This window comes from Motacilla alba, chromosome 4 (assembly GCF_015832195.1).
Source record: "Motacilla alba alba isolate MOTALB_02 chromosome 4, Motacilla_alba_V1.0_pri, whole genome shotgun sequence".
Classification (NCBI taxonomy): domain Eukaryota; kingdom Metazoa; phylum Chordata; class Aves; order Passeriformes; family Motacillidae; genus Motacilla; species Motacilla alba.
The window spans coordinates 31,949,148-31,973,154 of record NC_052019.1 but is presented as its reverse complement, the minus strand read 5'-3'; the positions used below and the strand labels follow the sequence as shown (position 1 = coordinate 31,973,154).

The 24,007-nt window shown below is 41.5% G+C and overlaps 1 protein-coding gene across 6 annotated transcripts in view; it reads left to right on the top strand.

Annotated features, from left to right (window-relative positions):
• The window catches only part of STOX2 (storkhead box 2), a 143,212-nt gene that overhangs the window by 58,923 nt on the left and 60,282 nt on the right, over positions 1 to 24,007 (top strand). Inside the window, exon 1 of one of the 6 annotated variants that reach the window (XM_038136483.1) lies at positions 11,358 to 12,534. The exons of 3 other annotated variants lie outside the window; for them this stretch is intronic. In XM_038136483.1, coding sequence (XP_037992411.1) covers positions 12,369 to 12,534 — 166 coding nt within the window. In that variant the 5' untranslated portion in view covers positions 11,358 to 12,368. Of the gene's footprint in view, positions 1 to 11,357; positions 12,535 to 24,007 lie in introns of those variants that run through there. 2 more of the 6 variants (XM_038136484.1, XM_038136489.1) reach the window with 2 other exon arrangements.

The following is a 24,007-nucleotide window of genomic DNA, read 5'->3' as shown; positions in this document are numbered from 1 at the left end:
GTAACACAGAAATAAGAATACAATTTCATACAATCCAAAAAAATCTTTTATAATGTTTGTGGTATAGGTCTCATTAAAATGGACAAGTCTTATCAGAAAGATATGATTTTAAAAAACCCCAAATACCGTTGAGTCATCAACATCCTTTTGCAAGTAATGCATGGTTGGTTACTTTAGTTGAGCATATAGAGAATCAGGAGTTTCATTTCATACCGAAATAGTATCTTTTCCTCTTGGATAAACCAGGAAGACTGATGGTAGTTGATACTACACACACTGTGAGCAAGGCTGAACTGTGTCTGTTGAATCATTGCTTCTCATTCCTAGCAAGTTTTACAGACCTGATCCCCTTCAACAATAAATTGCCTTCCTGCTAGGATTTCTTTAGGGATGCTTTTTAGCTGTATGCTTTGCTGAAGCCTAGGTTCAGGTTACAACTGCCTGGAGTTTGTTCTTACTTGTTTTATAGGGGTAAGGAGTCCAACAGACAGGCAGAGATCACTGTGTATCTTGAGATGATTCCTGCAAATGAAGAGTGAGGATTGAATGCAAGGAACATTTTTGGCTGCCAGGGCTATAGCCAGCAGTGCCTGTTCTCCAGATACTTCAGGGGCTTTGTGCCACTTCACTGGCCTAAAGCAGGGAGTCAGGGCAGAGCCTCTGTTTCAGAAGACCCTCATCTTCTTTCAAACTGTGGAGAGCCAATACTGCCTGTATGACTGAATTACTGAGGCATGTTTCTCTGTGTGCTAGTTTGGCATGTTATAAAAGATGTCTGTGATCTGTAATCATAGTTTCTGTGCTTGTTTAATCATTGAGGAACAATAATTCTGCTCACCCTCCTTTGTCTCACCTTGCCAAAAGCAGGTGATGTTCCTGAGCTTGCTGTAGCCTTTCAGTCTTTTTTTGTAGCTGGAACATTTCTGTCAACAGGCTTTCCCTCCTGTGAAGGTACCCTAATTTTATACTGATGTCAAAAGCAGAGGACAGCAGCCTGTCAGACACGCATGTAAGTCACAGCAGTGGCAGTTTCTGTGAGCTGGGCTATACTAATTTGCAAATAACCCAAAATTAAACAGCTTAAATAATTTCAGTAACCTGATTCTTCAGGATCACGAGTGATTTAAGCACACATTTGCTGCTGGCTGGAGTACTTGCTTCCATAAACCACTTCATCTAGTTGGAGGTTTTAACTGGTACGTTTCATGACACTGAAGTCCAAAGGCTCCTCAGACTGTGAACGTCACTATGACAACCAGTTACTTTTCTCCTCAAGTACACAAATTGTAAATTTGGGCAGGGATGTTTTTATGGATGTCTGGTGGAACATCTTGTCAGAGGCTAGTATGGCTAGGGATATCACAAGACCATATGAGACAAGTAAGCCAAACACAAGTTCTTCAAAATGAATGTAAAACTCATTTTATCATTGAGTTTATGATACCCAAATGAGAAAGGAGAGGCACTGAGTGTTCAGGGTGAGACAGGGGACAGAAATAAGGCTCCTACCATCCTGTTAGCCTCCAGAAGAATGAAAGTGGACAGGAAAATGTAACCACCTACCAACAGTTTTGAACCACAAAGCTCATTGCTTACAGCTGGGCCCTCTGTCAGTGGCAGGACATCATTGTGTTTGCCTGCTCCCCCACACTGCAAGTAAGTCTCTCAGAGCTTGAGGTGACAGTACTTGACAAAGCTGGTATGCTGAACTGACTGCTTTTTTTCCTTTTACCTACCTTGGAAATCCCGTCCTGCATAATTACCTGGTTTTGTTGAGAAAAGGTGCAGTGGAAAAAAAGGCTTGTTAGTTTATGGGATAAGAGGGGATAAAACAGGTTTCTCAATCCCTGTTCCTTTTGTGCGTGCTAGAAGGCTCTTGGCAGAAAGATAGCTGGATTTCCAGGGCAGCAGGGAACCACACTGGCTTCTATTGCAGTAATTGGGCAGATGCTACAGAAGATGATGCAATAAAACCTATATGTTACTTCTGCATAGCTGGGTTTTTAGTAATTGCTATAAGACTATTTACTAGGTAAACAATTAGTTTTTCCAGAGAAGAATTAGGATACAATGCATATATATTGGAGAGATTTATGAGAGCTAAAAGGTAACAAATTCATATATTGGCAGCTGTTTATAACACTAATTTGTGTGCTTTATTTAATTCCTGAATTTTATTTCAAAAGCTTCAGACAATGCAGGATTGAGAAAATGGTGGCTGGAAGCAAAGCAACTGAGAAATGTATTTGAAAAGCCTGCATATGATATCCATTCCTTTTGTAAAGAATATTTCCTTTATGACCTCCTCCTGCTTTGTATTTAACATTTCAAAGAACTTTGGGGGACTCTCTGTAGGCTGTGTCTTCACGAAGCCAGTAGCCAAGGATTTAGAGTATTGTCAGTGCTGGCCCGAAGCTGGAAACTGCAGGCGGTTTTAATCTCAGGGTGGGGGGTGGGTGTTTAAACCCAGCCTTTTGTGTTCAGATTAGGGAGTGCAGGAGGATAGACTTAAGGGGTGTTAGTGAGAATTTTTTCACTGGCAGTTCAGTAATAGCATCAGGCTTTGGAAGTACTTTTTTTTCCAATTCTTTGTTATTTCAGTAATTACTATGTGGTGGGTAGAAATCCATAGGGTTTGTGGTTTTTTTTTTTAAGTACCTCAGCAGTGACATGGGGATATGGGCAATTAAAAAAAGTACTTGTTTTTATAACTTTTTACTCCTTGCATGACTGTGGGCACTTAAATGCCTTTTCAGATAGTCTATCATTGTTTCAGTCCTGATGTCTGTGTTTATTTTGTCTTGGTTCCATCAGCTGGGATAATAGTAAGATCCATCTTTAGAGAGGAAGGAAGACAAAAACAATTTGACTAGCATCATGCTCTGACAAATCTGAACCCTGCCAGTTGTGAAGGCAGATTGTCTGATCTACTTTACACTGTCTGAGAGATGGAAAGGTTACTAAACATCTCCCCCATTAAGAAAAAGATCAAAGGCAAGTCGTTGAGCACCTTGCATTTGGAGTTTCTTTTACTTTATACCACAATCTATGAAAGGTTTCTCCAGAGTATTTGCTGATTCCTGGAATAGCTGGGGGTCCAAAGCATTTGAAATTTTTATGTATGGGAACATGGTGACTCCTTGCTAAAGTTTTTGAGATGATCGCCATAACTAATAAGATTTACCACAGCTGGGTTGTGTAGGTATTGAGTTCAGCTCAATAGTGATCAGTTTTAATGAAGACTAAAGAGTTTCTAGATCTTAATTTTGTACATGATTCTTTCAAATAGAATTGTAATGCTAGGAAATTTTACTTTCATGTAAATGGTCTCACTGAAGATGTTTGTTTCTTTTGAGAAATATATTTTTGGATTTCTGGAAATTTTAAATGTCAGTGGTTCTCTGTGCCTTACAAAAGTTCATTGTAATACATAAAGCATTTTGAAAGAAATTTTATCCTGTGCTACTGCCATTCATGTGCTTTAAAGGATGTAAGTGAGGAGTACACTTTTCAGAATTACAGAAGAATTTTTTATTAAATTTTCTAATTTGATATTAATTTACTTCACCTAATTTCACAATTTTATTTTGAAATACAATAAAACAAAAGCTTAGCTCCACAGAGGAGTCAAAGATCTTGCACTGACCTGCAGACATCGGGGAAGGAAGAGTGCTGTCCTAGATTTAAGCCTCTCTTTCTGTTTAAAACCATATTAATTAATGACCAAACAACTGACAGCTGCAAAGTAATATAGAAGGATTTATAGAAAAAGAAAGTAGCTGAGCTCCCTGCGTTTGATACTTTTGCTTTAGCAGATTGCTACTGTTGCATAGGGTGTCACTTAGTAAGGCAAAAATTATTTTGTTGCACTAGACCCCTGAGGAAGCATTCACCTTTCTTACAAGGTGGTGGGAGAAGTTTGAGACCCAGTGCTATAAAATGTCTTTTTCTTGTTCCTCTACTAGAACACAAAAATCTCTGCATTCAGGAGAAGTGCTAAGAACAGCTTCTACAGAGAGGCAAGTGCAAGTAGTGTCTGCATAACTCTTCATCTGAACAGGGCAATGGGAAATTGTCTCTGGTTGCACACAGGTGGGTAATATCAGAGCTTCAAAAGCCAAGTGGAGGATGGCAACAAGCTGTGGTAACCAGGGGTAGTCAAAGTAGGTGTCCCAGGAGTGGAATTATCCTTCTGATGGGTGCTGCTGCAGAATCAGACGAGAAGGGACCAACTCCAGGGTCTCACTGAAAACAAATGACTAAAGGGTACCACCTTCACAGGAACAAACTGACTCTGCAGTGCTGCAGTCTGGTCCAGAGAACAAGCAGACTGATGATTTTGCATTGATTTTCCAGAAGCCTTTGATTCAGGCATGTGTAGAGTCATGTAATTTTTGTCTGTTCTTATAATTCCTCTCTAGAGTTTTTTCATGCCCAAATGATTGTGCCAATAAGACAGCCTCTGAATCTGAGACTATAATAAAATATCCAAGAAGTGATTGAATTACTTTTCTGTGAGGTAAGACATTGGTGTTTTTTTATTTATAAGTTTATCTCTTGCTTACATTTTTTTCAAACTTTTTGGTAGAAACCATACATTTTCAGTATTAAACCACTATTTTGAAAGCCTCTTTAATTTATACAGAGCTTTGTGCACATATGGAAGTAACTGAATGACAAGAGGTTGTTTACAAAGGGTGGAGTAGCCTCTTTTCGAGAGGCTACACCCAATTTTACTAAGGTTTTAAAGATCTCTGCCTCTTGTACATGCTATATATATGCAACTATAAAATATAGTCACTGCACAGCTGTATAAGCAAGAATTTTGAGAGGGCCCTTAGTACTGGGTTATTCAGCAAATGTTCTGCAGTGTTAAAACAGCTGCTGGGATTTAGTTCCCTTGGTATGCTGCTTTTAGGACTGCCCATCAAATACATTCATTGTCCTCTTTGCAGGACAATGCAAGCTATGCAGGATGCAAAACACTGCCCACTTCTTACTGTCAAGGGCCTTTTTTTCTTAGTGGATTTTTTTCTTTAAAAAGTACCTGCCTGACACACAGAATCTCCTTGTTTGTGTTGATGTAGCACCCAGAAGTTTCACAAGAGCCCAAGGCCTGCATGTGCACGGTGCCATCTTTGCAACATAGGCTCTGCAGAGGAATGGGAATAGATAGACAAAGAGATGTGGGAATTAATCTCTAGAAAGATAATTTGTGATGGCTTTTACTGCTGGTGGGATCTACACTGGCTGTTGACTCCTTGCTCTCCATTGTTTCAACTCCCAAAGCAGAAGGTTAGGCTGTTATTCTAACTTCCAGTACAGCTGGTCCCCATATTATCAGTGTGTTACTTAAATACCAGGGTACTAATGATATGTGACACCAGTGGAAAACAAGAAAGTTGAGGCCAACATTTTTGGCATATCTTTTGCCACTATATCCTTTGGAAGAACAGCCGGTGAATGAATTGACTTGTGATTTGAATTGCTGTAAGTCCACATGTCAAAGTTGTAGAATTCTGTTATATGTAAGAGGAAGTTTGTGCAGGATTCATGGCTTGTCTCTCTCTCTCTCATTAGTTTTTTGCACTGAGGAGTTACAAGCCCAGCGTCCACCCATTTTATCTAACTTGCATTGAATCAGTGATAATAGAGAAGAAAAGCAGGCATCAGAACAAAAGCTGTGTCCTACAACTGTTCCTGCTTGTACACTGGCTTTTAGGTAGATTTGGGTATCCAGATTGAAAAACCTTCTGCATCAATTGTCTTCTGTGCAGAGGAAGCACAAATGCAATCAGAAGGTCTGGCATGAAAATAAAGAACGAAAACAGGGGAGCCTTTCTTCTCATTACACAGACAGGTTTTTCTTAAAAGTCATGCAAGTTAAAATAAATACCACAGCACATAAGGCAGCACACAGAAAAATGAATCGGTGAACTACAGCACGTGTGCAGCAGCAGCGCTGCATTCCTGTCATCACACATTCCCAAAGCATAACACTGAGAGAAATATGATCTGAAACTGGTTTAAGAGGTGCTGTAAGTAAGCCAGGATTACTACCATGGTATAACACAACCTGATAGCAAGACTGAAGACTTGCTTGTGATAGGCTTTGAAACGTTTTTCTTTTTTTCTATTTGGAAATTTTTTCACTTATACCTTTGCCCTTGGGATTTTTTTTCTTTCCCTTTTTGGTGGAGTTTCTCAAATGCTCTCTTCAAGAAGAGAGTTGTCTGGGCAAGCCCAACTTTTCCCTTGCCAGTAAATCCATCAAGAAAGGCTGCCTCTTTTTGTGACCTGGACCACAAGCATGGATTGCAATTACTTAGCTTCTCTTGCATATTTGAGTAACAACAAGTACTATTGAGAGGTTACAAATTAATAGTGTTAGAAGTCTAAGGACTGATGTGAAAGTGTGTGAGTGAGTTCTCTGGTTTATTCTTGCTAGTATATCTGATTACAAATATCTGGAAGAGAAAAGTAGTGCTTCCTATAGACAAAGACAATTATGGTGTATTGCCAGACCTCCTGAACCTGTAAAGGATTGCTTAAAAATATGTCTTTTAGAGTCTGAGTTCTTAACCTTTGTTAATAGAGAGATGAAGGAATCCACACATGAAAATGGTGAGTTTATGATGTGGAAAACTTTCTCCTTCATGGATTTATAATGTTAGAGATGCTGGCAATGTATTTTCTCAGGAACGCTCTTATGCAGAGCTGTAAATCTAATAAACCTATAGATTACCAAGGCCTGTGATGTTATACATGAGCTTGGGGTTTTTCACAAGTTCATAATTACATTTTTCCCACCTCTTCTCACACTCCATTTTTCCTCCTCCTCCTCTGCTTTACAACTGTTTGTACTACAGGCTTTTCCCCCCACTTTATTTTTTGTTTATTCCTTTCTGCTCGCCCTCTCCTACTTTCCAAAACCCTGCAATTCCTTCCCAGAATCTCACAGCATCCTATCTCCCCCTTTTAAAATGTTACAAAATGTGATGGTTTTGTTTTCATAGGCCACAGAAGGACCCTCTGCTCCCTATTTTACCTGGTTGCCTGTGACTGTGGCCCTCCTTAGTGCAAAGTCTCCCCTGTGTCCCAGTATTACCAATGCTATTTGTAGTGTTTGTTTCTGAAGCTGGGCAGGGGGAAAGGACCCCTATCATAGACCTGCAGTGTGATGCCACAAAGCTCTGTGTGGCACTTGGCATCTTGGGAGTGTTAGCTCCTCCAGCTGGTGCTTGTCAGGCACCAGCTCAGCTGACAGTAATTAAGTGAAGCCCTTCTAATTTCCTCCATGAGGCAGCTCGATCAGGCTGTGTGCCACAGGCGAGGTAGAGAGAACCCAGGCTTTGAAGGCATAGTTTGAGAGAAAATTATTTTAGCAGTGTAGCTTGTCTTAGTGAAGAGGGGGATTGCTTTCCTCCCTGCATGTCCTATTATTTTGCCTTTTTTTATTTTAGTATTTCACTTGTGTGCTTATTTAATTTGAAAAACCTCATGCAGTCAGTCCCCAAGCCAAGGAAGTAGCTAAGGCAGTAACACCAGCCCACCTTTTTTCTGAAGCCTGCTGCTGTCCCTATGGAAACTTGTTTGTCATAGGGAGGAAAAAAAAAGTAGTCCCAGCTGAAACTTGAAATACCACATTACATGAGAGCAATTACCATATACGTACAAGCATGCATACACATACACATGCAGAGACGTATATATACGGCTCACCATATTGTACTCTGCTGCGTAATTATTTTGCAGGTAAGGAAAAATAAACCTTGAAATAGGAGCTGAGATCCCAAAGTTTTAACAGTGCGTTTGCCACTGATTTCCTACAGTTCTCTGGGCAAGTTATGTCCTTTTCTTTTATATGTTTTCCATCTGCAAAATGGGAACAGGCCTGCTCAGCAACTAGTAAGTGTTTATGAAGATCACATTCAATAGATATTCTTAGTAATATTTGTTTTCTCACTTTTTAAAAGATCAAACAGATTTTCAGAAGCAAAGATTTTGAATTGTTTCTCCAAAAGACTTCAGGCTCCTTATGAACTTGGACTGAAGAAGGGTTGTGTTTGAACTTATAAGAATCCTTTGTATTGTCTGATATGGAACTAAGCTTCTTTTTTGAAATTCATAATGTTAAATCTATACTTTTGAAATGGCTACTATTATATTGCCAATTCCTGATAAGGAATTGTTAGGTTATGAGGCAGGCAGGATGCCTAATTTTTGTTTAGTTCAGACCTTTCCCCCAAGATCTCTATGGTCTATTTTTTCAAGCATCACCTTTCCCTCTAGTAATGCAAGATAGAGATGGTTCCTGTTGGACTTTAAATACCAAATTATAAAAATGAATGCTTTATCTGATTCTCAAAAAAAAAAAAAAAAAAGCATCTGAGTTTAACCTTTCTCTTATGAAACAAAAAATCTCCACCAAAAAAACAAACAAAAAAATCAAAACCCAAAACAAAACCTCCTCCAAACAATTATGGATGAATCAAAAAATAACCAAAACCACAAGCTTTGCCACCATCTCAATTCTTCTCATCACTATCAAGTGTTCAGATTCCCATTAGTATAATTCATGCCTGGAAGAAGAATTTTTCCTTACTTCTAGCAAGCTCTATTAGACAATTTCCATAGCTGAGAATCTTTTCCTTTCTCTGCTCTGACATAGCCATATGAATCCAGAAATTTATTTTCCTTCATAAAAAAAGAGAAAGCAAACTTAAATGTCTGAGAATAAAATGTTGTGGATTTGTTTGGATTTTTGTTTTGTTGTGGGTTTTTATTAAAGCTCTCAAATTTTTAGCTTTCAGATCACATGAAGAAAATAGTTTTATTTCAGTTTGGCCACTGAAGCAAAAAAATCAATTACACTCACAGTTCTAGCTCTTATTCCAAAGAAAACAGCCAAAACTTAAACTTGGTCTTTAATTATATATTTGATTCATCCCAGTAACAACACTTGACTTCAAACAATTCAAGAGCAGGAGGAAACTTGCTCTGAATTCCTCTCTTCAAAGAGGAGTACTCTTTCAGATACCATGTCAGAAGACTTTAAGCTGAAACCAAACAAGATAACTGTGAGAAGACTTGATAAAAGGAACTTTAGGTGACCACAGGAACAACCTCTCAATACTGTGATGTTTTAAAATTGTTTTTAAACAGATCTCCCCACATGTGGGAAGGGAAAATTGATTTTGCCAGATGGTCAAACCTCTACAGTTGCTTATTTCTCTCATTCCCTCCTCCTTTCATAGTTGCAGGAGCAAATTATTATTCATTTAAAATTACCACACAATGAAAATGGGTCATTATCTGTACCCAAAACTATGAACCAGTCTAATTCCTACTACTGATAAGTAGATGATACCATGTGTTAATTATGTGTACTGTATTACTCTTGTGACAATTCGTGGAAGTGTACAAATTAAAGTCAATTAAAGCCACTTGAAAGACTTCTGTGCACTGTCACCAGTTCATTAGTGCACAGCAAATTGCTTGAAAAGAATTGGGATGTGTGCTTTATCTGACAGTTGCAGAGCCATCCCATCTTTTTTATTTGATACTGGTTAGAATGTTTTAGTTGGGAATAATTATACAAAAAGCCAGTGTAAAGATCACTGTGGCCTTGTTTGTTGTCGTGAGTGTTTGTGTGTGTGTCCTGCTTTGTTCTGTCTTTCTACTTCTTGACCTCATTTTTCCTCCTCATTGCTGATTCCTATTTGTCTCTTGTCTCATGTCATCTTTTAATGGAACAGATTGATATCTAGGGCTATGTCTAGACTAGGAGAAAAGTTGAATTTAGTTCAGCAATTAGTTGAAGCTAGCTGGCCAACTATATTCAACCACCTCTTGACTGCTGGAAAGGCAAAGCCATCATTCATTCAGTGTTCAGATAGTGCATTGTGAATTTATGCTCCTAGATAGAATTTAATTTGCTTCTACATCTGGTAAAATAGGTACGTTTTTTAGGTTTGACTTATCTAGGTAGTGCTAACCAATCTACCCCAACCTCAGCCTTCAAGGAGAAAAATGGAATGATTCTAAAAGTTCTTATGGTTTTTCTGGTGTGAGGGTGAAAACATGCTCTATTATAAGCTTTGCGTAGGTTGATGAGTAAATTGCTAGATGAGTAAGTTTCGTGATGGAAAATCTTACATTTTTATTAGAGGAGCTCTAGGCCATCTTTTTTCTCATCTTAACTTTTTCCTGTTGCTGCCAGTGTACAAAGCATCAGTAGAAACATGTCTTTCCTGATAGCTTTTCCCAGCTGGAAAAAGATGAGGCTGAATGAGAAAGAATGCCGTAGCATTCTTGCTGAGTTTCATGAACATATATTCTATTCGTGTGAAGGGGACTGCTGCATATGAGCCCCTGAATAATTCTATGGTGTGTGTGCTGCCTGCAGTAGCGCAGCCAGATGGGCTGAGGTGGCTGCTGAAGTGACTAACCCATAGCCATGAAGCAAGGCAGCTAAGGGATAATATCTCATGGTCCACTGGCTTTGGTATTAAGTTTGTTCACTGATGGTCATCCTTTTACTGGTTCATCACTATTGAAAATTGCCAGTTATAAAATTACAGTCCTCTGTTTTTCCATACTCTTTGAAATGTGACACAAACCACTGTAAGAAGGATTAATTATAAAAATGTGTATAAAAATATAATTAATTTAACTAAGCTGCAAAAACAACATTTTCACATCCCTGCATTGCAGTTGCCCCCATTGATAACGGTGGCAGCATCTGACACCGGGCGTGTTCAGAGCTGTCTTGCAGAGGAGGAACCGCGTCTCTTTGCACAGTTCTGGTTAACTGGAGTTCATAAAATGCCCGGGTGGCCAGGCCCCACTCAAGAGTAGATGGGAGTGGGAGTAGATGTGTCAGCCACTGTGAGCGGGTGGGCAACCCCATCCCGCCAGTGAGGGGGGCAGCCCGGGTGTCCTGGATACCCTTGTGGAGTGCGGTGGGTTTTCAGTGTGGCGGTGTGGCTGACTGGGCCCTCCAGGGGAGAGCCGGTTCTTCAGGCGCCGATGGGGAAAGGCGGCGGAGGATGCGTGGGTGAACCCGCAGGCTCTGCGCAGAGGTGCCCCGGGGATGCACATCTGTCCCGGTGCCCTTCCCTCGCTTGTGTCCGTCCATTCGCCCCGCGCCCGAAGGGGCCGATGGCCAGGCCCGGCCCGCAAGGCCGCCGTGCCCGCCGCTCTCCCTGCCCGCTGGCCGCAGCCCGGCGGTGCGGGGTGCCCAGCGCTGCGCACCCGGCCCTGGCGCTCCGCCGTCACTGCCAGCGCCAGGAAGGAAGGAAGGACGGACGGACGGAAAGGAGGCGGAGCGGGAGCAGGCGGGAGGGGGCCGGGTCCCTGCCGCGCACGGGGTTTTGTACGCGGGCGCCTGCGAGCCGGTGCCGCGCGGGGGAGCGCGGAGCCCGGCGGGACTAGCACGGGTCCGGCGGGAGTGGCATGAGCCCGGGCGGCGGCGTGGAGCCCGGCGCTCCGGCAGCGGCTGCTCTTGGCGCGGCGAGGCGGAGGGCAGGCGGCGGGCGGGCCGGGCAGGCGGGCGGAGCGGCCGGCGGCCTCCCCCCCCGCGCCGGCCCTCCCTAGCGCGGAGCCGGCGGCGATCCAGCCCCGGGGACAGGCGGGCGGGAGTCGGAGCCGACCATGGCGAGGCGCGGCGCTGCCGGGGGCCGTGGGCCGCTGCCGGCCGCCCGGGCGCCGCGGGCCTGAGGAGGAAGGAGGCGGCGGCGGTGGGTAGGGGGGGTCGCGGCTGCATCCGCTCGTCCCGCGGCCGAGAGAGGCGGCCGTGGGCCCTCCCTCCTCTCCTCTCCCTCCTCCTCCTCCTCCCGCCGCTCCTCCCGCCGCGCCGGGAGCTGCCGCCTCCTCCCCAGCGCCGGGCGCGCCGCGGTCGGGGTCGCAGCCGGCGGCCGCGGGATTTTCCTCGTTTGTTTGGGCCTTTTGTGTCGGGGCTCACAGTTGGCTAAGCACGGCCGGGCTGAATCGGGCCATTGTTCGGGACCCCCGAGCTCCCACGCTGCACATCTCTCGTCCTCAGCCCCCCTCCAGCTCCCCCTCCCTCCCGTTCCTTTTTTTGCCTGAGAAGCCACATAACGTGCCTTTCCTCCACGCAAATCTGGGAGCTATAAGCCGGACCGATTGCAAATGAAGTGTAATGCATTGTGGGACGTGTGTAAAATTGGATCATTCGAGGGAGAAAAAAAAAAAAAAGGAAGGGACCTGCGGCTGGCGCCCTAGAAGAGGGAGCGGCGAGATGCGCGCAGGTTGCGCCCCGGCGGTGCCCGCGCTAGGCTGATGCCCGGCAGCGCGCACCCCTGACCCATGCTGCGGCGGGAGCAGTAGGCTCGGGCATCCTCAGGATGAAGAAGACGCGGAGTACGACCTTGCGGCGGGCCTGGCCTAGCTCCGACTTCTCCGACCGGGCCTCAGACCGCATGAGGTCCCGCAGCGAGAAGGACTACCGACTGCACAAGCACTTCCCCCCAGCTTTTATTTCCCAGGCATCACGGGGCTACATGACATCAGGTTTGTAACATAATTTGTGTATGCGAGAGGGCTTTATTGCGAGGCTGCTTCGGGATCGGTGTCTGGCTGGGAAGGATGTGTTGGTGGGTACGGAGGGGAGCCTGCGATCGGGAGGCTGAGTTGTTAGGAATAATGAAAAAAATAGCATACATCCACCATTTTGTACCTCTGCAAGATTCACAGCGGTGTCCTCGCAATATGGTGTTTAAAATCTATTAGTCTAGCGAAATAAAATGTATGAGAAAAACGGTTGCATCTCTGTTGCGGAAGAGCAGACAAAAATGACTGGATGTGCAGAGCGTGGAGCCCTTTGCGCCTTTTGTGCGTAAAAGCATGTGCTGGATATTTACTGCTCTCCCACACATTCCTCTTAAAATGCAGTTAACTCTAGTTAACTCATTAGGTTTTCGTGTTTTTCCATTTTGGAAAGGAAAAGGGTTACTTGTGGTTGCAAATGCAGTTGTCTTGTTACAGTCTCTCAGGCTTTCAGCTGCATGTTTCTGCAATGGCAAGGCATGTGTTGGTGAAAATGACTGTAAACACATTTGCATTTGTTTTTTGAGGTGTAGGAGAGCAGACCTGTGTATGTGGTGGAACACACACGTGCATGTATATTCATTTGTCAGTGGCTTTCAAGGAAGGCCATAGGGAAATAATGGACACTGCACCAACATGTTTGTGCATGGGAAAGAGAAAGCACAAACAAAACAAAAAACAGCGCAGGGAAAGGCAGGCATCAGGGAGAGGCTTGGCCTCCGATGGAGTGCTGGTGAGATTTTGGAAAGCCTCAGTACTATTTGTAGAATCTGCTCCATACAGAAATGCATCTTAATGGCCTTGGAATTAAGGCATTTCATAAACACCCGAAAGAAGACTTGGGAAAATGCTGATGGGGAGGGGGCCGGGGGCAGAAAATCCTGGAAACCTCCTTTGTTGTTCTGCTGCCTGTTTATTGTGATGATAGGACATAATGTTTCGTTATTATGATGGCAAATTCCAATTTATCACAAAGGCACGTTTCTCCCTTTGAGGCACAATTTAGGTTGAGTAGGCAGATTCCTTGAAAGGAGAGAACTAAGGTATTTATAATGCATTACTGAAAACGTCTCCAGCCCTGTACTGCTGTCCCCTCCCGCCCCATTTCCACTGCAAAGGTTGAGCCAAAGATTGTGGTTTTCAGTTATATGCTCACTTTCCTGTCTCTGGCTCTAATAAACATATCTCTCTAGTCAGGATTGGTTTTTCATGTTTTAGAAGTGCCTCGTGACTGTTTTTTTCTTTAATGCCCAAGTACAAGAGAAATAATATGCATTTTATTGAAAAATCTGCCTGCGTAAGAGTATTGTGCCATTTTGGCAATTAGTGCTCTGGTTCCTGGGAAGTCACATAGTGAGTGGAATCAACAAGGAAAATTTATGCTTGAACAGCTGAAGAGGAGAATGGTTGTGTTGGTGGAGTGGTTGACTTGTTCCATTGGTGCTGCAGGACTTGAAAGTGTCTGGAAAGCTGAATCTGACAATACTGCAAAGATTTTTCTTGTTCTGGGTGAATGTCCTGGTATTCCCAGTGTAAGATACCCTGTGTCAGATCTGTTGAAGTCAGTACTTTTTTAGGCCCTTCTTTCAGTGTGAAAGCCCATATTTAAAAGAGAAGGAGCTCACGTGAGCATTTTTGCCAAGTGGTGTGGTTCTTGCTTGTTTTTAATTCTTCAGCAAAGTGCTCTGGCTCTGTGAAAGCTTTACGTTGGCAAGATTGGTCCAAACCAACCATGCAGTCGAACACCAGCAATCTGCAGAATCAGATATGTCGCCCTGCATTTGTTTGCAGATAGCTGTGTCCTTGAGAGGTAGGAGGGGCACAGAGTTTTAATCTGCTATAGATATTTTAAAGTAATCTCCAGACCAAGAATACTTGTTTATGAACATAGAGGGTACTGATTTCAATTGCAACAACTGATGGTAAGAACAAATGTCATGTTAAGTTTTACTAATTAAGTTTTTGAAGGGAGAACACACTGAAAATTAAAATCGGCAAATATTTGTTGGTTTTGTTGTTTTGGTTTTTTTGTTGTTGTTGGTTTTTTCAACCCTAACAACAGCTTGTTAGGCTTTTATCTGGAAATGTAATTGTTCTCTCATAACAGATAGTTGCCACACTCATTTTTTTTAAAGGATCCTTGTCCACTGCTGTATTTTCCAAATACTAGTTTTGGGAGGAATAGCTACTGTGTCTAAACACTTCTCACTATTTGAAGGACACTCTGTTCCTTGCAGGAAATTTGTGGGAAGTCCACTGGTGTAAAAATTGTGAGCATCAGGAATACAAATACTTTCTTTGTCACCCAGAGTGTTGTAGGGGAGAAAGTGTCCTGAAACACATGGGCTTTTCAGAGGGCTGCATTCTGTTTATCCAACCATTTAACCTCATCACCATCAACATTGTTGTGGTTATCTTTTAATTAAATGCCTCATTGTTTGGAATGGGGGTGGAGGGTGGGAAAGAAACCTTGGGGTTTTGCCTCGATTACTATGTTTGGGGAAATATGGAAATGCATACAATCAAACAACCTTCAGTAAGATGCTAAAAAGCTTGAAATGTTAATATTCAAGTATGCCTGAATTGAATGGAGAAGCTATATATATTTCTTTCAGCACAGAGAAATACTGAGTAATGGTGCTGCAGTCAATGCCATGGTGTTTTGTATGAAGAAAATACAGTCCCTAAGCAGAACCATGTTTATAATGGAAGTGCAAACCTCATGCTACAGTGGTGAAGCACATCTGATTTTAAGCAGCCTTTTCAGTAAAACTAAGTAAGGAGCAGTTAGATATTTGCTTGATTTGAAGCAGCATTGGTGGCTGGCCAGTCACATTTTCAATACTCGGGGAACAAACTGCCCATAATTATAGAAAATTGATGCAGATGCAATTCATATGAAATCTAAAGATTGTTTGACAGATGAATGGAGATGGAAGTAAGGAGGGAAAAAAGCAGACAATTTAGAAAATCACACATTTTTGCTTCCGAATAATCTCTTGATACGTGCTATTAAATAGGCTGTACTCCAGGGTTTCTTTAGGCCTCCTAGCAACCACTAGGTTCAAAGGCCATGCAAGGAGTTCATTGTTCATGCAGAATATTAATTTCCCAGTGGAGGACTGTCTTGGAGAAAAAACACTGAAAAAGAAAATTACAACAATGTAGAGCTTTGACCTTGTGTGAGAAGAGAGGCTGAAAGTTTGAATCCAATACAATTCATATACATGTATACAGTACCTCTTACTGAAAAGGGGGAAATATACTTGAAGTTTGTGATATATTGCTGCTTAATTCAAGGGAAAATTAAGAAATCATATGCAACTTCCAAGCAAGATAAAATTTATTGCAACTTTGGAGGTCTCCAAACAGTTAAATGAAATGATATATATAGCTTTTCAAATATTGGAAGCGTCTTGCTTTTTTCTTTTTTTTTCCTTTTTTCCTTTTAAGTACAAAGCAAGTCCTGAATTTTGTTTCAGCAGAGAGAGGAACAGCACCCTGTGATCGACCCAGCCATTAAATATTATTGGAACTGAGTAATGCTTTTGAAAGAAAAAACTTTTCCTGCAGCCTTCTTCATTTACTTTGATTGACAATTTTGGTGTTGGAGGTAACATGTCAGTTTGAGATTGAGGAGGTCTAGGGTAACAGTCACAGCATGAAGGAATGTCTGAAGAGTTTTCTGCAATGGTAAAAACTAATTCCAGAGCATGGTTGTTTGGAGGTTACCTTTGAAAAGAGTGCAGTTACTTTACTGCTATTTGCTTTACATTTTCCTTGCAGAGCTTTCAGTCCTTCAAAGTTGAAGAGTAAAATTCAGTCTCAGTGTTGTCTTCTGTTACTGGAGTTTGATTACCAAGTTCAAGTAGAAGGAAAGGAGAGAAGTATGTAACCCTGCTATCCAACTGATGGTATCTGTATGCAAATTGAATTTGTAGGAAGAAAAGGTAACCTCATTCTCTCTTTCAGGAATGTTTGATGAAAGGTCTAGGACAAACTCTTCAAGCTCCTTGAGCAGTAAGAAGGATCTTGGGAGTCATCTGAGCAAATTTGAGAGTCCTAAGTTTTTGTTGGTTTTTCTTTTTTTTTTTAAGCTTGAACCTGTAAGTCGAAAGATTAATATTTGCAGATAATTACACATGAGCTGATGAGCTGAAGAACTCAGTTTAACGGAATTGAGAAGTGCCAGATACACACAAAGCTCATTCAGTTCTCCTGTCCCTTAATTCAGTTATCTAAAGGAATATGTTGTCGCTTGAAAGCAGCTGTATTGTAATTAATATTTAATGGAATAATCAGTATTGCGTCACCTTCTTTTTTTAAAATGTGGTATAAAGAAACAGCTTCCCATATATCTTCTTAACAGTAATGTGATCTCTTTGCTTCCCTGAATTCTGAGTAGTTTTATGTTGTTTTAGGCCAGACCCATTGCTGGGACAATAAAACCTGAGAGTGTATGGGTGTCAGTGGCTAGTAGGACCAGCTTTACCTCCTGGATCCTGCTCTGTCTCTTTTGCTTCACTCTGTGGTGAAGTGGTGAACCCTGAGAGGGTCACTCTGTTCAGTTAGTTCAGGGGCTGTACCTGCTTTATTGCTTGGGAAGTTACTACTGGGCTCACTGTGTCTTTCCACTCCCTTTTGGTCTCTGTGGCTTCTGCTTACTGTGACAGAGAGTTAGGAACTTTCACTGTATCCTGATATGGACGAAGAATCTAAGTGTGCTGTTTCTTCAGACCACAAACTTGGTTCAAGTTCACGCGCCAGTCATTTTTGCACAGTTTCTACTTAATTTTGTTTTCTCCCTGGTTTCTTGCCTGAAAGAATACAAAAGACAAGCTCTTCTCTCCTGTAGAGCCCTGGTTTTGGTTCCTGTGTTGCATGTGTGGTATTAACTCACCTACAGTGCTGTGCCCATGCCTGTGTGTTATGTCCTTGCCCACCAGGTACCAAGACATTTTCTGCATACCCATGAGCTCACTTTTAGACCAAGCTGTGGGCAGTGTCCTGAGCACTGCTTGTGTGACCAAACTGCAGTTGAGAACCTGTTGCTCTTCCTGGCTGTTTTGACCTATGAGTGTGGGGATCTAGAGTGTCTCTTTTCTTCATGGCATTGGAAGTAAAATCAAAGAGGAATGAATATAACAAAGAAAGAGAAGACTGTGTGTGTGCCTACCTTACCTACACTAGTCCATGTTTCTGTCTCAGTTCAAAGCACTCCTCTCTGCAGGGTGAAGTTCCAGGTTATTTTTCCTTCCTAGCCCCTTGCTCCTGCTTGCATTCAAAGTCTCCATGTTCTCTCTGCTGGTTTGCTTGGACCTTTGTCCAGGTTGAGGGACACAGAGGTGCTCCAGGATCAAGTCACCAAAGGCTGTCACTGACATTTGTATTGGAGTGTCAATCTGCATCTGAATACATTTCTAGTCGTATTTTCTGGTAATCCTGTGACTGGAGTAATTTTTCTATATGCACACTAGGTATCATGATGGACTACTGAAGATACAGGAAGCTCCTCTTTCAAGAGTAGACAAGGGTTCAGAGCAAACACAGTACTGATTCATCCCGAATAGCTCCCAGTCTTTCACAGGTGTAGAGGTCATACTCTGTTGGCTACACTTGATGAACCTGAAGGGTGTTGAATATCTTGCCATTTTGGAATTGAATAGCAGCCACATCTTTGCAAAATGCATCATTTGTTGGAGGGGGCTGAAATGTGAGGATTCTGCAGATCACCTTGGGTTAGCTTGATGACCTGCTCAGCTGTGAGCAACAATAGGCCTTCATTTGTATGCTGGAGAGTTCATCCCAGAGTAAACTGCTATCTTTGTAACGTTCTTTGCACGGTTTAAAGACATATAAGTACCATCAGAAGACCAGAAAGATTCTATTTTGCTAAGCATGTTGTAGAAATCCTCCAAAAATTGGGGGTTTCTTTTCAGTTTTCTGGAAGGTTCTTTAGTATGACTCTGCTTTATATCCCATAGCAGGTTGTAAAATATCTCTGTGAACAGCATTAAAACAGAACCAAATCCAAATTCTGGGCTATGACTCAAGTAAAGCAGTGCTGAAAAAAATTGCAGGTACAGTTACTCTTGGATCCCCCTAAGCATGCTTTTACATAGTTGGAAGTGGCCAAACAGTATCACTTATGACCAAAAATTGTCAACTAAGTTAGAGCTTGTGTTAAGAATTGCTAAATAACACAATAATATTTGTTGGGTTTTTTTCCCTTGAAAAACATTATACTTTCCATTAGTGTAAATGACAAAACTACCATTAAATTACCATAACTGGATATCTGATGAGTTTGGTGGTGTAGATGTAAATCTTCACTAGGAAATATAGATTGCCCCTTGTAAAAAGGAACTAATTAATGCTTCATGCAATTCTGTCCAACCATTGACTTTACTTTTTATCAGAAGAGGGAAAAAGGATAGTGACCATCAAAAGGAGACCTGAGTGCCTGAACTTAAACTGAACACTTTCATTTATAGTCTTTTTTTCTATATTAATTAGATAGGACAGGAAACAGAAACAAGAGTTAAAAGCTTTTCTAAGAATCTCAGGAAACTGTGCTTCTGTACTTGTTCTTGCAGAATTTTTTGGTATCAAGGCCAGAAGCAACCAGAGTAGTCCTAGGGAAAATGCTTGAAGTTGCAAAAATTTCCCAAACCAGAATTTGTTGCTCCCAAGTGATTGCCTGTAGCTATGAAAGGGTATGAAAGTTGTTTATAGCTACTGGCTTCCTTTTTTCAGCATATTTTATTGAGTTGGCTGCTCTACTGATGCTGTTTTGTATCTCACTCTTGGATGACATATAGGTGCTGGAATTATCTTGCTCAAATTGCCTGTGGAGGGTGGGGGTGGGCAAGAAGGAAGACCTGGCTTTACAGAAAGTATATTTGGGTGTGCAGCATGATGGAGTGGGTAGAGCACTTTAGTTTAGACAGAATCCTGATCTGTATTGGCAGCTTTTAAACAGGCTGCAAAAGGTAACCGAAACAAGAAAACTTGATTTTCAACAGGCTTGAATTCATTATAAAGAGGATAACAACTTTCCCTTTTCCTTCCCTCAAAGAGAGATTAAAATCACTGGGTTTGAAAGTTAGTAGGTGAGGGAGGTATTCCCAGTTGGATCAGTCATTGACTTTGTTTTCCTGGGTACTTTTAACTGTTTCTGCAGTTCTCTGTGCTTCTGTTTTAATCAGTTCATTAGGAGAATCTTCTCCTTTGTTTTATACTGTAATAGTGCCCATCACAGAAAAAGGATCCTTTCTCAACCCAGGCTTGGATTTGGTGATGGCGGGTAAGAACAGACATCCAGTAATAGGTGTGTTCAGTGTGAACATAGCAGTCCTCGTTCTGCAAGTGAAATCCTGTGTTCAGATCAACACTGTGTTCTCAGAATTTTCCATCTCACTTCCTGCGAGCCAAAAGAGAGAGCCTGTTTATAATACCATCAGTAAATGATGTGAAGTGAGTGTTATTTGGTACTGTTATCACTACTACCTTGTCAAACAACTCCTCACAACCCAAAAATAGTTTTGTTTTTTATCAAATTGTAGATTATGTGATTCCTATAATTTTTTAAGTATATGTGTGTTTTCTTGTTGCTTCAGTGGGAAATTCTATCTGCAGAAGATAGCTATAAATGCACAATTCACCAGAAATTTCAAGTTGTGATATTGAAAAAACACATCTCAATGTTTTTATTGAATTTCCTAAGGTATAAAAGCACCAGAGTAAAGAATGAACTTGAACTGCTTTTATTTTGTGGACCTTATGTGGGTATTTGAGTATTGTGAAAAAGAATAAAGGAAAAGTTGATCACATTTGTACTAGGTCTTTTTATTTAACTAAAGGAGCAAAATGAGAGACAGCTGAGGCATCCTGCCAATCTTTCATTTTGTATCTGTCTTGCAAAGTTACTCCTAACTTTTGTTTCTGTGTGATACATTAAAGATATAGGCAGTATAGTGCATTCACCTTTCAGCTCTAAACAATTAAGCAGTAAGTGCTTCTGTTTAGCAATTTTTCTTTTCAAAAGTTGTCCAGATAACCTAGATGAACTGTAGCTCTCTCTATTCCTATGCCTTACAGACCAGGGGTTTTATTTTGAAAAGTATGTCTAATGTGAGAGTAGAACAGGCCCACAGATACTACTTGTCATCTTCTCAAACATGATCAAGAGTGCAGGTGCAGTTTGGCTGGGGTGCTGGAACTAAAGGAATATGAGAATGCCTTCTTGTGTTTGGGTGGTATCTGTCCTCACTGTGCTATTTGTGTCAGTGAAGGATCTTGTACACCCATTGTTGAGGTGCCAGTAGTGATAAATCTGCATTTAATGATCTCAAAACACCTTTTCTAGTTACCATTTCCTTTCCCAGCTATATTGTTTAAAGAAAAAAATCGGAATGGCTCTTTTTAGTGAATCTGACCTCCACATTTTGAGGCTTAGAGAGTATAATAGACACTTCAGAAATACTTAATGCGGCCTGGAAAAGGCAAAGTTCAGTATGAAAGCTGAGTTCAACATAACACAGGAAGCTGTGCTGGGAGAACCTAGATTGTATAAATCAATTTCTTTGCCCATTTGTGTTCTTTTAATTTCCTTCATAATTTCCTATGGATTTCCTGTTGATGACCTGTGACCTAGTTTGTAGATGAACTTCTGACCATATGTGATAATGTTGTGAATGCTATAAATTGGACTGTTTATCCTGTAAGCCATTAAAGATGATGTACTAAATTTCATTGTGATACTTAACTTTGCCTCTTAAATTTTTCACAGCATTTTAGAGTGAAGTACCATTCTTCATTTTCATAGGACATTCTAAATTGTGCTCTTGTGAGACTTTGCATTCTTGGACCATACTGTGGCCTGTTTCACAAAATGTGAGCCTTAAACTAAATATTTTTTTAAACAGAATGATGCGGAAATCTTTTTTTACAGGGTTTTCTTCATATTTGTGTGCTTTTCTGTGTTGCTGGCTGGGTGAGTAGAGTGGCCAGAAACTCCAGAGAAGTTTATTGCCTGTAACATGAAGTTTGGAACAGCTGCAACCTCCACTTGTCAATTGGGCATGTCTGCAGTACATCTCTTTTGAGCGATGGAGGACAAATACCAGTGGCCATGGAAGGTTCACCCAAGGCCCGAGCAATCCCTCAGCCTCTGGTTTCAGGGCAGTTTCATGGATGAGGAGATGGGATTACAGGTGGGGGCAGATTGGCTGGCTGTTTGTCCGTGCACTGACCTCCTCCCCTTGCACTAGTCCAGTCAAAAATTATGAATAAAGGAAGTCCATCTTCAGGGAGTATTTAAGGGTTTGTAATATGTTACAAATAGATCTTTAGTCTCTGCTTTCATTATGGATGGATGTAGTTACTTTTCATTCTCTTCAGATACAAATGTTCCATAAGCAATGAATTTTGAGAGTGAAATCTTAAAATTATATTTGCTTGGGATGTCTGCATAGGAATGGATTTGACTGAAATTTTTTCACTGAACAGAGAAGCAGGAAATATTTTTTTGCATTTTTTTCCTTCCAGCTTTAATGAAATCTCAGTTTCTGAACAACTGCTTCCAGTTTTGTTGGAAAATATATAGCCATCCGTAAATGAAACATTTTACGTTTTTTGCTTGCTGCTAAAATCATGAGGCATTTTCCTTTGACTCAATCTTAGGTTCAGTCTGTGTAATTATTTTAATTGCAGAAATATTCTTCAGCAACCATAGGTGTAAAATTCAAGCATGTTTTAGAGACCTCGCTTTAAAAATCACATCCTTAACTACTTCTTTTCACAAGAGGCTGGAGTAGCTATGTGAGGTATTGTTTATATTAGAGCCACATACAATAACTTTTCCCCAGATGTGGTCAGCCCTATTGCCTGTTGTGTGGCGCAGTAAAATATGATTTATGTAAGTTTATTTAATTGGATACGTGGCGAGCCAGTGCTCTGTGTGCGCATGCTGATGGTTCTACATGAGAATGTACTTTAGGCCCCAAGGGTCTGACTCTGTCCTTTAGTGGAAAAAGTGCACAGGGTTTTGGTTGACCATTTAGATAGGAAACCTTAACACACAGCAGTGATCCTTCCATGAACAGTGCATGTACCCATCTCTCTTGCATGTATTCTTTGCCTCCATAGGAGACTTGGAAAGGCTGACGAGGATGTAGCTGTAACTGCTGAGTAATTCTCCTTTTTAATTGGAGTCTGCCTTTAAATTAGGGCCACAGATTGGACAGCTAGAGAAACTGGGGCAGGTTTACCAGAAACCAAAGCAGGTATGACGGCAGAGCACAAAAAGAGGAGTCATGGACAGAGTTGCTGTTCTGTCAGAGAAGGCTGATGTTGTTGTGTTCTGGTCATGAGAAGTATGCTTCACTTTTACCAGCTCATCCTTAGATTTCAATTTAAGTCATTAAACTTGTTGTATTTAAATCAGGACCATTGGTCCTTCATTTTCATGTCTCTGAGCTAATTTCAAAATTGATGCAATATTTTTTCTGCCCACCAGATAATAATCTCGTTTGGTTTTCATCGCAGTGCTGATTGTTCCAAACAGACCAACAGGCTCTACAATACAGTACACTTGGCTTTTTATGGTTATTCTTTTTTATCCTAACAGTGATCCTTTTTCACACCCGCAGCAGTGTACTTAAGTACAGTGAAGTGTTTCACTGTAGATTACATTTGGAGTTAAATGATGAAAAGGTAAGTTAAAAGAGTTGAGGTAAAAAGCTCAACATGCCTGTGTCATCATAATTCATTCACTAATTAATGTTGCAGTTGAATAGAATGGTGTGGATCAAGCAGTGAGAAAGCATACAAAAAGGTGTTGATACTGAATTTTACTAGTGTGTTGGTGTCAAACCAAGCTTTGTCAGTACTGACAGCACAGCTACCCATGGGAAGTGTCATTTTATCTCTAATAGCAAATTAGCTTCTAACCTGCTGTTCAGATCAGAGCATTTGACCTCTTATGTACTCCTGAACGGATGGATGCATGTATGTGATTGCTGTGCATAACTTTGGGAGGGCTATTTTGCTGTGGGGGACCAGCAAGGAGAAAAAAAAGCATCTAAAACCTGCTCTGATATATGTTGCCATTCAATAGCAGTTTTGGATTATGTTTTTCCAGCAACAAGTAAGAACCTGAGAGTGGTTGTGCCAGTTAAGACCCTGGTCTGTCTTGCCCACTGTGCTGTGTCCAGCTATAACCACAAACAGGTATCTAAGGAAGTGGAGGGAGAAAGCAAGTGTGTCTGATGTTCCTCCCTGGTGTACTTCCCATCCTTTGCTATTGTTCAGGCAGTACAGTTTGTTTAGCAGTCCTCATGATGTTTTGCTTGCAGGTGCACTCTGTGATACCAGGCAGTGCTAGGCGAGTGACAACTGCTTGCCTTGCATGAGGGGAGCTGCACGTGGCAGCCCC